Here is a 13440-nt window from a genome sequence, read left to right on the forward strand (position 1 = left end):
TGTTTACGAGGTCTATTTTGAAGTTACAGTTTTCAGAAAGAATAAACCACGAATAAACCCTAGACAAATAAATTTTATGCAGCTCATTCAGCATGCTGGGCCCAAAGACATAAACAGAATAACGGGACAACATCTTGGCAGGTAACTTGGTATTGATCCTTAGTGTGTTTTCAGACAGTCTAGCCAAGTTATTCTCTGCCAAGGTGAGTCGTGATATATCAAGCTACCAGATATTTAAAAGCACTCTATTTCAATTATTTTTGCTTTCTCTTTTCCCCCTCCTTCCACCAGTAATGTTCTGTTAAACAGTAATTCACAAGTTCTTTGTGATAGATGTTTCAGTTTTAGCTCTAAAGACTTTTTTTTACATATGAATAATGAAACAAAATGATGACTAAGATAACAAAGGGTAGGTACAGTCTTATGGTGTGCAGAGATGGAGATTATAAATAACACTGTGTAGCATAAACACAGTTCCTAGTGCAGAGGTTCTGATTCCAACTTTCCTCCATGTTCTGGTCATTTCAGAAGGAATTCTGAGCACGGACTGTGGATGTAATCTTTTAGAAAGCATTCAATTAATTCACAAAGCTCCAAATACAGTTTTCCAGCAGTTTGAAATGTCAAATATATAATTCTGTCTCTTTTCAGAATTAAAATAATTTAATAGCTTTTAATACTTATTTTCTGGTTTAACTTCTGATCTACTTTGTACTGCTACATGTCAAAACGGACTTTGCTTGAACTGGAAAATGTCTGTAAGCAAAGTAAAATACAGCAAGGAGGGTAACTGGGTGACAAGCTGTGTTTAAACAGGAGATCTAAATGGACATTTCATACGGTTGGATGTAGAAATCCTACAAATGTCCGTGGTTCTAGCTTGAAATGTACTCGAGCATGGCTTTTGGCAGTCTTCAAGCATTCAGAATCAAATCTCCTTGCTACCTTAACAAAAGCCCCTGCACTGTGGTGAGCACCATGCTGCTCTGCTCTGGGAATGACTGAGCTGCTTGTCCTTCCTGGGAGCTCCATCATCAGAGCTGCATGTTTCAGCTTCACTTCCCAAATCCAGGGAAGTCAATGGCCATGAACAAATGTTAGTCAGATGTCAGACGCAGGCTGTTAAACTGATTTGGAGAGGGGTCATTTTGGCTGTAAAACCCTTTTTCTTTTCGATGACATGGAGAAAGGAGAGAACCTGCACTGTGTTTCAGGTGGTTTTTAGCAAGCTGGCAGCCTGGAGGAAAGGCAGGTGTTTTTGAAAGTGAGCATGTGCAGTATAAAATTTGCTGAGTGATGAGTGTGGGATCTCAGGGCCCTCTTCTGAGCAGAAAACCACATGCTCAGAAGCAGGGAGTGCACCTAGTGCTGGGTAAGGAATGGAGAAAATGTGTCTGCATGCTCAGGTGGTGTAAAATACCGCTCTCTGGATTTAGTGACCCCTGTGGGAGCAGCTGCTTGATTGAGAATTGAAGTGCAAGTGTAATAATGTACTGTCACCTCATAACCCACCATCATTTCTAGCCCAGTTAAGTCTGTTGAAAGACATAAATCTGACACTGGTCCCAGCAGGGCAAGTATTTCCCTGGCTCAAGTTCATAACCATTATAACTTTTTTCCCCCTCAGAAATGCCAACTAAATATTATAGAAAGACTATAAAAATTGTTTCTGATCCGATATCATAAAATGATAAATGCAGTTGAATATCTGAAAGTAATTCTTACAGAGCACTGTGGCCTACAAACACATAAATGTGCTTTACTCCTCCTTACTCCAAATTTACATCCTACAAGCACATGCATGCATATAATAAGAAGATAAAAACTCCTCTGTTTTACTCCAAATTTACATCAAATCCTCCTCTGTGAATCCAGTGAGGCATTTCTTTTGGCAAAGATAGAAACATGTCAGTTTATTGAAACTCAGAAGCCTTTCTGAGAGCCATTTGGTTTTATTTTTTTTTTCCTTTGAGATGAATTTTGTCCAACTCAGAATCAAGATGAAATGAAAAACCTGTCATACTGGTGTGTTAAAAAAGAGCCTGCTAAGGGTAGTGTTTGCAGGTGGGTAAGGATAAGGATCATCTCAACCAAAAGTCAGGTGGAGACTGGAGCTGCAGTTCCCCTGCCTACAAAGAGAAGCAGTACCTGGCACCCTTGAGTGTTGTTTAGACCCTAAGCAGGGCTTGAAAATCAAGAATTTGTTTTTCATTTTCTTCAGTCAGTGTGGCTGGCACCCAAGAAGTTTCACCATGCTTTCTTCAAAGAAAAACAAACATGTTTGTTTACTCGCATGTCCAATTGCTCCATGGGTGGCTTGCAGCTCTTTGCCATGTGCTTCTCGTGGAGCTCTGCCTCACCTTGGGAAGAGGGAGGACAGAGTGAGGTTTTCACTCAACTTCTGCAGCCACCACCAACACTGCTGGTCCTGGGACTGGGGGGCTCAGGAGTTCTGCTGCCTTTGAACTGGATTTGAGACAGCAGTAATCTGCCACCACTCACCAAAGGCACTTGAAAACCCAGGCTGGCCCACTCATTTTTCCTGACTCCTGGTCTCCAGCCAGAGCTTTCCTACCCTGGGCCTTGGCTGAGCAGTGCCCTCTCTTCCCAGGGCTGAAGGGCTTTTCTGACCGTCTCAGTACATGGGAGCAGTGCCACAGCCCTTTCTCTGGGTGGGAGTGGGGATAGGTGGATTGTAGGATGACTTACAGAACGGTTTTGGAGCTGTCTGAGAATATCTCACCACAGCAATTCCCACCTGAGCCACCTGTTGCTCAGAACCCCCTGTGGGGGCTCCTGTGTAGGACTGACACTGCCAGGTCCTGAGCCCTAGAGAGCAGTCATCCCTTTCTTACCCCATTTCATACCAGCTCTGCTTCTTTCTTCTGCCTCAACACATTTCTTACTCTGTACACCCTGCATTCCTCCATTAAACACGGCTTCAAAATATTGCCCCTCTCTGTGAGTCGTATCACTAAGGTTTGGATTCCTCACCTCCATCTAAAATCCTACACAACCGAATGTATTCAGTCTTTGTCAAGTTCTGTAAGAGGAGCTAAGTAAATAATAACTCCCACCAAAGCTTGAATCAGCCTTCCCACAGGCTGCAGGAAGTGTGCTTCCAGAGAGCTGACTGTGTGTCCTGTCTCGTATTCCTTTGCAAAGGAGGAAAGCAGCGTCGCAGTCAGACAAGCCAGCTGACAAAAAAGAAGAGGAAAGCCAAAACGTAAGTAAAAGATTCCTTGCAGTTGTGCTCTTGCAAAAATGTTGATGTTCTGCCTTGCAAAGTCCTGTTCTCGTTCATTGAGTACGGCAGGGAATGACAAGCAGTGCTGACCCTGTAACACACAATCAGTTGAAATAAATGTGACTGTTTCTACCTTTCCTGGGAAGAGCACTGCAGAAACAAGAGTTGCCTTCCTATTTGTGGGTGAGGGTTTGCCCAAACCAGGCCAATTGGTGCTTTCTCATGCTCTGCTCTGAGTATCTTAGGGTACAGTAGAGTCTTGCCCCTTAAGAAGATTAAACGAGCCCTTCTGGCAAGTCATCTTGAGACCAGGTCCATGTTTCTTTAATTTGCAGCTTCAGCTGAGCTGAAGTGGATCATCAGCCATGTGGGGTAACTTTGGTTTGCCATCCTTCATGCAAAGAAAGTATCAGCTCACCGCAGACCATAGGGTGCATATAAAACATGTCTCAGGGAGGGAAGGAGAAACAGTTTATTAACTACTAGACCATACAAAAATTAAAATCTGTGTTCATAATACTTACACTACAGTGAGACTTAAGACAATTTCGGGGAGCTTGGATTCATTCTGTTTTAGGCAGTCTGTCTGTATGCTGTCCATGAAAGCAACTGAGCAAGAGTTTTGATTTGACGCAAGCTTTACACCAAACTTAGTGCTATGATTTTGAGTCCAACATGCAGATTAAAACCCTTCTTTTTACTTGCTGAACCACTGAAGCATGGGAGATCTCTCCAGATTTGGAAGAGGCCAGAGTTAATTTTGTGTCCTTTCCTGTGGGTTGCTGCTCATAGAGTGTCCTTGTTGCCAGACTGTACCCTTGTGAAGGCTGCAAGTTCATAAAGCATCTCGTGTGCCCCATATCACAGAGACATTCCCACCAGAGACAAGATAACAACTGCTCAGCAGGAAAGCTGCTCAGAAAGTGCAGGTCTCACCCCGGTCTGAAGAGTTTGTAGTGAGAGCAGAATAAGCACTGTTTAAGGTGAAAAGCAGCTATTTTTTGCATGGTCCTCCAGGAATGCTTCAAGCATGGAATTTGCTTATTGAATCCCTGGTTCTGCAGTGCAACCATTACTCTTAATCCTGCCCCAAGGCTCGTTTTGAACCATACACTCTGAGATGAAAGGCACCACTACTATTCAGCCTCTGCTGTCTTTCTGCTTCTTGCTATCTCTCCTAAAGCTCTGCAGGAGTCTGCATCCCCATTCTAACTTTTTGGTAGCACCAAACTATTAAGAAGGATGTTTTAACATCTGTTTAATGTGTGTCTTGAGCACACTGTGTGGTGCGGTTATCTTACGTCAAACTTGACGTGATTTTGTTTTTACCATACACAATTAAACCTTTTCCTGAGTCTGTTGTGAGGGTAACTAAATAAAAATGACATGTCAAAAATATGGGTTAATGCTTTATGACCTGCCACTCATAAACACCATGAAACAAAGTCCAAATCTGTGATGTAGTATTTAATATTCTAGTTAGGAGGAGAAGCGACCGATGTAGTTATTTTATATTCTGTTAGCACCTGGGCTGCTCTCACTGATACCAGTGACTGTGCTGGTGTAAAAGACTGGGATGTAGCCTGGTGTTCCTTCAGATGGCTCTGTTTCCATATTACAGAGAGTTTCTAAATTTGGGGAATGAATGTTTTGTATTTAGATAACACCAGCTGGCACTCCTCAGTGGTAATTCAGCCTGGTTTGCTACACAGGGATGAGAATGATTCAGTGGAATCATGGCAAAGTGTCCATCTTAGAGAAAAAAATAAAACAAAAAAAAACTCCCATGCTAAATATTGAGAAAAATTAAAGTTTAAATGGACTTCAACCCATGCTATGGTAGCAGTGCCTATAAAAGGTGCCAGAACAAAACTTGTTTTTGTACCTGTGTGTACTGTAGCTGGTCTCCAGAGCAGATGAGGACTCTGTGCTTCACCTCCGTAATTACGTAATGCTCTGTTTTTCTCTTCCTAGGACGATGCTAGCACCTCTCCTTCACCCGGTACACGAGGTCCCACCCAGCAGCAGCAAAATTCATCAGGTATTAAAACGAGCTACTGGTACTTTACTTGACCTCTTAATCCAGTCTTCTGCATCTCTCAGGACTCTTGGCTCCTTGTCCTCCTTCAGAGCGCAGCAGTGGTAGCTAATGGAAAATTTCCCTAGTGACAGTTGTTTCAAAAGCTGTACTCAGCAAGAAATGGTGATTTTATGCACTTCTCAGACTCAAAGCTGACTAAAGGGCCAATCAAGTTACAGGGGTCCAGACATACAATTGAGGATTTGCACCGTCAGAATCATGCACCCCAATCCTCTGAGAGCAAATACTTATTCCGCTTTTGGTACTGTAGCTGTCCTGGTCTGTACTGTTGGCGTTTAGGTCTCAAGCTGTTATCCTTCCTTAGCCTAATAGCTTGTTGCAGTAGGCTTAATCTTGAGAGTTACCTGGTGAAATTAAGGAGCCCCTAAAATATGTTTTCCTACGATGATTTGAAATGATTGTATCGCAGTAGATAAGCTGCAAGCCAGCCAGCTTTGCATCAGCAAATCATCCTTGCATCAGCCTTGGCTTTCATACATGCTGAAAGAAATCTCTCCCAGGGGAATGAGTATTTAACCATTCCAGCTTCCTTTTGGAACAAAGCCATTATTTGCTTGTTTGACAAGGGAAGGGGAAGAAGCTAGCAGAAAGGTGAATGCATATGAAAGAGGAACAAGATAAAGAGATTTCCTGGGAGTGTCCATAATTCTTCTAAAGAGCTTTTCAGCACCTCACAGAGGAGCAAATCCTTGTGTAAAAAGGTGTGTGTCATGCAGGTCTCTGAAACTGCTCACTTTATTTTGGACTACTTGCAGCAGAGAAAGTTGGGGCAATAGGAGGCGTTTTCAGGAATGAGGGATCTGTACCGCAGTTTTGGGGAACGTTCTGCTGGCTTGAAATGCAAACAGCATTAAATAAATTCTCTCTGTGGAGATTTCACTTGAGGGGGTCACACTTTTTTTTTCAGGTACACCCACATTTTCTGCCAACAGACAAGAAACATAAGCCTTTTTCACTTAAAATACAAATAAGTATTCTACTGAATAAACTAAGCCTTGCAGCAATTAGCCTGTATTTCTTGCTATCAGGGATTTGTGCTTTTCTTTGTACCGTTCCAATTCCATGCATTTTCAGTATCATTTAAGTGTCTGGTCCTTAATTAAAAGGATCACTGAGCAGATCTTTGCCAATGCTTTCTCTGTGATGTAGGCAACCACCCTCATCCAGCACTCCTGCTTTCCTGGATCTTTCTAAGTCATTCACCCCCACTGAATGAAAGCAGTTGTATAAAACAAGCAATATCAGGATTTTTTTATTGATAGAGAAGAAAAAAACAAAACAAAACAATAAACAGTAACATTTCAATTTCTTTTTTACAGACTCTGGGAAGAAGCCATGGGAAAGGAGCAATTCTGTTGAAAAGCCTGTATCTTCATTACTGTCTAGGTGAGCCACACAGGTTGTCCCCGTGGCTGGCTAGTAGTTGGGATGGTCACGCTGTCCCCGTGGCACCTGCACAACTCATGTCTCGTTTCATTCCATTGCTGTAGAAATCCATCAGTGGTGAAGAGCTGTGAAGCTAAGAGCCCCACACAATCCCACGTGTCTTCTAGGTACTGGCTAACAGCCCGGCTTCTTAACCGTCTTGGCTTGTCCTTTGGCAAATCCCATCATTCAGCACTGGCGCTCGTCTTCTGTTGTGTCTGTACTCACTCTGTTACGGTCTGCTCTGTCTGTCGCTGCACAAAGTGGGAACAGGGTGATGGTAGAGTGTGTTGTGGGAAAGCCTTGTTCCACAGAAACAGCCCCCTGCTCAGGTGGGCACGGGCATCACAGGAATTAATCACACAGTGCTTATCAGGCAGGGGCTGGCAGGGTGCTGTGCGAAGTAGAAAGGAGGTTTAGGAGCACTGGTTTGCGGTAGGCTCAGGATGACCCTGCTGACAGGGGAAGTTTTCCTTGCCCAACCTCAGCAGAAATCCAAAATCAATGACAGAAATGATCCGAAGAGCCTACAACTTGGAGAAGGGTGGTTATTCCCCTGTCTGTGCAGCTGCAACAAATGCATGAGAAAGGGGGAGAGCAAAACTTGGTGCAGCAACTTTTTAACACTGAGCTGTGGAAAGCGCCAGCCACCAGACTGGCATTCAGAAATACGGGGTACAAAAGCTGGCAAGTGTCAAAAGCTGAGAAACCTGAAGCAGGAATCCAGCAGTCCCATCAGCCACGCTGCAGGGTCATCACAGAGATTGAGATTAAGGTTTGGTGTTGCACAGCTAAAGAGAGACTGCCTTTTGGGGCTGGCCCAGGAACACCTCGTGTGACTGCAGCGCTGAGCACTGAGACGGGTGGATATGTTGAAGGAGGAGGTGGAACAGGGACTTGTGTGTGGTTAGCACTTACTGCAAAGAGATGCCCCTTGTTTTGCACTGTTACTTGACTACAGTGCGAACAGTATACAGAAAATTGCCAATGGCATCTATCTGAACGTCCTTCTTGCTGTTACAGATGCTAGAACATATCGTGCACAAAAACTAAAGTATGAACCAGTGTTACTAGGACAAAATGTAGTCAGCTCTCCTAAAACCAGTGGGACGCCTTGGCTGTAGGAAATATGTGTGTTTCCAGTTGGTATAGAAAAGACTATTCATTCTTCTTGCAAACAGAAATGAAATATAGGCTATTTAAAGCAGCCACCAAGCTTTTGCCATCTCTCTTCTACAATGCCATTCCACCATGGAGAGGTTCAGAGGGAAAACTCCATTTCTAGTTGAACGCCTGGCAGTAGTTCTCAGTGTTTGCTGCTCATCTGACTTTTGCAGGGGGAGTAGGGCACGTTGCAGAAGCTCTCAGCAATGGCCTGTTTCCTTTCTGACCAGTTTGATGGCATTTGTATCTGTCTTAACTGTTAACCTAGTTGTGAGATGGTAGCAAAAATATGAAGGGTTTCTCAAGAAAAGGCTACAAGACCAAGTGTACCCACAGAGGTGGCAGGATCTCAGCCAGCATGGGCCCAAAGATGATGGCAAAGTTATTTGAAATCTTCTCTTTGAATTATTTAGCATGATTCCTTTCTGAGATGTTTTAGAGTTACTGGTTAAAATGGAAAGTCTCACAGCTTCAGCTTCCCTATGGTCCTTCGTCAGCCATCAGCAGAGGTCAGCTTGTGGACGAATACAGTCCTGGAAGACTGGTAATACTCACGTGTATCAGGCAGTAAGGGCAGATTGCGGTTGGTTTGGGGTCTAGACAAAGTGCCGGTGCTGCACAGTGTTATCAGCAAGCTCAGCTCAAGCCAGGTCTTTGAAGCAAAGGGTTGTTGGGCTATTCTTTTTCCAATCATCTTTTGCTAACCTGTATGTTACTGTTATTTTAGCAACTGATTAAAGCCTAGGTGCCAAGACAAGGATGCTGGTATCTACACTGCAAATTCTGTGATAAAGTATATTGTTAAGTCCTTTCAGTATTTTCTAGTTTAAAATTATTGAGTCCCCCTCACCCTCAAAAAAAGAGTCCAAATTAAGTTTGGGCTCAGCCTTGGCGTGTATTCTCCATGCTGTGGGCAGTCCAGGAGCAGCCTCCCCGAGGGCCGGGGTCAGCAGGTAGGTATGGCTGGGCAAGCATTGCAAGCAACTAACAGGCTGCTTTTTTGTCCTTTTCTTTCCTTTTTCAAGGATGAAGCCAGTGAGCAGCAGCAACGACGTGGCTATGGATGCCTTAGATTTTGATCGAATGAAACAGGTGAGTCGAAAGGTCCTTGGCACTCGGATTTGGCGAGCTACCCATTTTCCCCCATGCATGCGCTGTACGAGCAAAACAGCTGTTCAGTCTGCCGATTTCCTCTACAACTAGGTGCTTAGAGAAGGGGTAGCTGGTGAGCAGCACGAGAGCACAGTCTCACTGCTATTCGAGCAAGATGCCTGTACAGAAATGTGCAAATAAATATGCCAGCCTCTTCTGCAGCCCTGGCTGAGAGCAGCGCTAGGCTCCGAGCACCAGCAGAGGCGGGGGCACAGCACAACCGTGTTAAACTTGCGTTTTCTTCCACCGGTTAGAAGGAGATTCTGAGCAGCTGACTTGTGTTTTGTCTCATCAGGAAATATTGGAGGAAGTTGTAAGAGAGTTACACAAAGTGAAAGAGGAGATAATTGATGGTAAGAAAGAGAAAAATTATTATTTTTCTCACCTTTATGACTAATTTCCTGTAGATAAGATGATAGGCACGGCAGGGAGTTCCCTGGTGTTCTCAGACTTGCCTGAGCAGCTCTGATTTATATACACAACAGAAGGCCATGCATCTACCTTAACTGATCTTTGATTGTGACACTGTACTCACATCCTTTATTTTTATGCTGTTGACAAGCATTTTCACCCCAACTTGTGAGAAATTCACCGGCCTGTGCTTCTCAGAGGTGGGACTGGGAGAAATGGCCAGCCCGTAACCCAAGGCACATCAATTGATCACAGTCAGGGAGTGTGAAATCACTTTTAACTAGCCTGCCAAGCAGGAGGGCACAAAGGTAGCTACCTGGAAATCCTTCCCGAGCATCCTCCGTAGGCCTCCCATGCTCAAAAATTTGTTTCAGCCCTTCACTCAATCTGAATAGCCATGTACTTTTCCAACTCGGTGAAAAGTGCAACAGCTGTACTAAAAGTATCCACATTTTTTTTATAAATTGCTCTGCAGTTGATGACAAAATGTATTTCTCAAGGCCGTCATAAGGTAGCATAATAACACTATTACTGACACGCACAGCAAAATACCTACTTGATGCCTGCGTTAGGGCATGTGAAGGTAGGTCCATGCCCATGCCCTGCACTCCCCATCTTAGCTTCATACGGAAGGGGAAATAGAGGAGACTGTGAAACAGCTAAACCCATGCCCCCTCCCCTTGCCCTAGCACCACGTGCCCACCATCAGCTGGGCAGTTTGGGGTGAGGACGCCCTTACCTGTACGCTACTGCCCCAGCAGCTTGGCCCTCAGAGATTCCCCGGTTCATTCCAGTGCAAAATAAGACATCCATTATAAATCACAGATGCAACTTCTTAAGCCACTACTGCAGTTTGCAAGCAAACAGCTGACTGCTTACCCTTACCATCCGTTTACCCTCCACTCATCCTTTTACCGGCGCGTACGTTCTGCACCCTCTGTACTTAGCATTCTCCGCGCGCTGGGCATGACGTTATGCACTAACTTTGTGGTTTGGTTTTCTAGCCATACGGCAGGAGTTGAGTAGGATCAGTACAACATAATGACTGCAAAGCATTTGGACGGTACTAAGAATGCTAGGAAGAGCGGATCATTTCTAAGTGTACCAAGGTCACGCAAGATGGTGAGAGAGGACACCGGCACTGTCTTTGTTCTTATACCCTTTTTATTAGCAGACTCAGCACACTTTGAAGCTTGCTGCTGCCTTGGATTCGCTTCATTTTAAAAGTCTTAATCTAAAGAATATTAAATTTTAAATTTCTGGATTTTTTAGATTTCATCTGACACTGCACATTGGATTTGTCAGCCTTTTTTGTATTTTGTATTTGCTTATTTAAATGTATTACCTTTCTTTTTAGTAGTAGATAAGAACACACGTGAATCATTTGCTTTTGATAGATGACTTCAAAGTAATTTTACTAGTAGTCTGCAATGTAAATGAAGATCCTTTGCCAACAGAAATGTATTGTGGCATCACCAGAAGAAAACAGAGACATGTTAGTTGTCAGCCAACAAATTCTTTGTCTCAGAGTTATCACAATATAAAAAAATGGTACGTCAGTGCATCACAGTATCTGTGTTCATATTGGTAATAAACTGTTTATTGTCCACATGGCCCTGCCTTTGTTTGTTTCATTAATCGCTTCAGTTACCCCACCTCAATGCCACTTGAATGTGTTTCCTTGCTGGCACAGGGAGGATGGGAGGAAGGCGATGAAGACTCGCCCTGCAGCTGCAGCGCCACGGAGCAGGAACGGAGAGCCCGTGCAGAAACCTCAGTGACTTTTTGCTGGTCAGTGAAGGTCAGTGGCTTATGGCTCATCTCAGGCCACCACTGTCCTGCTGCATCTCCTGCCATCAGTAAAAAAATAAAAACACAAAACAACAACAACAAAAAAGTACCAGTCCCATCACCTGCACGTGTAAGAGCTCCTAGTAAATAAAAGGGGGTTGTTCATCTGGAGCAAGGCTACAGAAGGCATTAGGGCAGTGCTGAAATCACTGGTGCAACACCTCTGAACTAGAGGCTTAGGGGTGTCACTTGTTAATATTTCACACGTTTCATCTGTTAACGCTGTGCAGCCTTTGATGAGCTTTATTTCATGGAAAATGAAGTCTCATATCTGAGTACAAGATGCTGCGTCGGCATGGCTGAGCACTTAATAGCATGCACCCACTTGTATCTATATCAGGTCACACTTTTTTTTTTTCTTTAGTGCCATTCTTCCCATTCTTTAGTGCAATCTTGGGAATTTCTGCTCGACTTGGTTCAGCGCAAGATTTACAAGGCAGCAGCCGCGATACCATCTTCTCAACAGCTTTGTGTAAACGGAAGACGCAATCAGAGTTCAGCTATTGAAGTCAGCCCAGCATTTCCCGAGCCCCCTGCCTTGCTTCAGGCCTTCCTGAAGATTTCGTGTTGAAGGCCACGTCCCAGGAGCTGCTTCAGGAGCAGAGCCCTCAAGAGGCAGTGGCCGCCCCCAGACCTCGCAGAGCAGTGTGGCAGGATGGGGCAGGACGGACTGGGCAGCCTGCTCTGGGTGGCCCTGCTTGAGCAAGGGAGGACCAGGTGCCCCCCAAAGGCCCTGCCAACCTACACTGTCTTGGGGATCTGTGTGACTGCCTTCAAGCAACAGGACACCCAGGCAGGCAGGGGCAGGGCGGGCTCGCAGTTACTTATAAATTTTTATCTGCTTTTTTTTTTTTTTTCTTTCTTTCTAGCTATACTGTAGATTAAATATGGGAATATGGGAGAAATTTAAACTTATTTCAAACACAAGCTCCAGGCCTGATTTGCGCTGGCTGTTTAGTGCCGGCTTCCCACTTGGCTGGCTTAGCACAGTGGGACAGAAGTCCGTGTGGGAGATAAAGCTGAAAGACACTGATGTGCAACACAACACTGCAGCCCCAGGACCAGGAGGAAGAGACTTTCTGGTGGGAAGAACACAGCCAGGCATCAGTAACGGTGAAGATTATTATGGTCAGCTGCATAAATCTCACACAACAGCCGATGTGTTCCTTAATTATAAACCCATTTAGTGGCACACCTGACAATGGCAAGTACTTTCCTAGACTGCTGCCTTGCAGGTGGTCACAACTGCTCTGTGAAACTCTATTTAAGGTTGAAGATGTTTGAGGAACTGCCATGGTTTGTGTTTTGCCTCAGAGTATTGCGTTGTGCCTAAGGTCAGCAAAAACTGCTGCCACTCAGGCTGTGTGCGGCCTGGATGCGGTGTGCCCCTACGTTAACATCAGCAACCTGCTGAACGCGAGCTTTTCTTACCCTCTGCTATCTCCACAGGCCTCCTGTAATTAAGACAACGAACTGAAGTCTGCACAGAGCTGCTTAATGGGAGCAGAGCCCTGAGGTGCACAGGGACAAGCAGGGGGGCCTGGCTGACAAGCAGTGACACCTCATCCCCCCACCAGGCGCTCACCCTGCTCTACACCCAGCCGTGTCCCAGGGACAGGGGACAGCAGCAAGGAGAGGCCTGGGGCTCTGCCCAGTTCCAGCTGATGCCCCACGCTGCTTCCAAGCACAGTTTAGGATTAGCAGGGGTCAAAGCCGGTGTTTTGGTGGCTCTGGTGACAGGAAGGCACCAGGAGGTGGTTGCAGTTGTGGCACTGCCAGAGGATTTCCCCCTCACAGCATCTGCTGTAGTTTGCCTGTTCCTGCCATAGGGCAGGGTGCCCCTCCGGGCTGTGCTTGTTGAGGTTCTGCTGCCACACAGCAGCCAGGGGCATTTTAGAGCATCAGAAACCTGAAAGGGCATTGACCTTCTCTCTGACCACCCACACAGCTATTTGTCCATCGTTTCTCCGCTTCTAACATGGCCACACAACGAAGGGGATCTGGATTAATTTTTAAGTGAAGAGAATAAAACCATACACAGACCCTACGTTCTCCTAACCCAGTCCCATTTGCTTTGTATTTACAAAAA

The 13440-nt window shown here is 45.0% G+C and overlaps 1 protein-coding gene across 7 annotated transcripts in view; it reads left to right on the forward strand.

Moving 5' to 3' along the window:
• The window catches only part of EVL (Enah/Vasp-like), a 140899-nt gene extending 129786 nt beyond the window's left edge, over window positions 1-11113 (forward strand). For 4 of the 7 annotated variants that reach the window (XM_084520741.1, XM_084520742.1, XM_084520739.1 and 1 more), the window contains exons 8-14: window positions 3166-3226; window positions 5222-5288; window positions 6668-6734; window positions 6839-6901; window positions 8963-9029; window positions 9385-9442; window positions 10505-11113. In XM_084520741.1, coding sequence (XP_084376867.1) covers window positions 3166-3226; window positions 5222-5288; window positions 6668-6734; window positions 6839-6901; window positions 8963-9029; window positions 9385-9442; window positions 10505-10542 — 421 coding nt within the window. In that variant the 3' untranslated portion in view covers window positions 10543-11113. The remainder of the gene's footprint in view (window positions 1-3165; window positions 3227-5221; window positions 5289-6667; window positions 6735-6838; window positions 6902-8962; window positions 9030-9384; window positions 9443-10504) is intronic. The other 3 variants (XM_084520744.1, XM_084520743.1, XM_084520745.1) reach the window with 3 other exon arrangements.
• Window positions 11114-13440: the final 2327 nt, after the last annotated feature.

This window comes from Aythya ferina (assembly GCF_964211825.1).
Source record: "Aythya ferina genome assembly, chromosome: 5".
Classification (NCBI taxonomy): domain Eukaryota; kingdom Metazoa; phylum Chordata; class Aves; order Anseriformes; family Anatidae; genus Aythya; species Aythya ferina.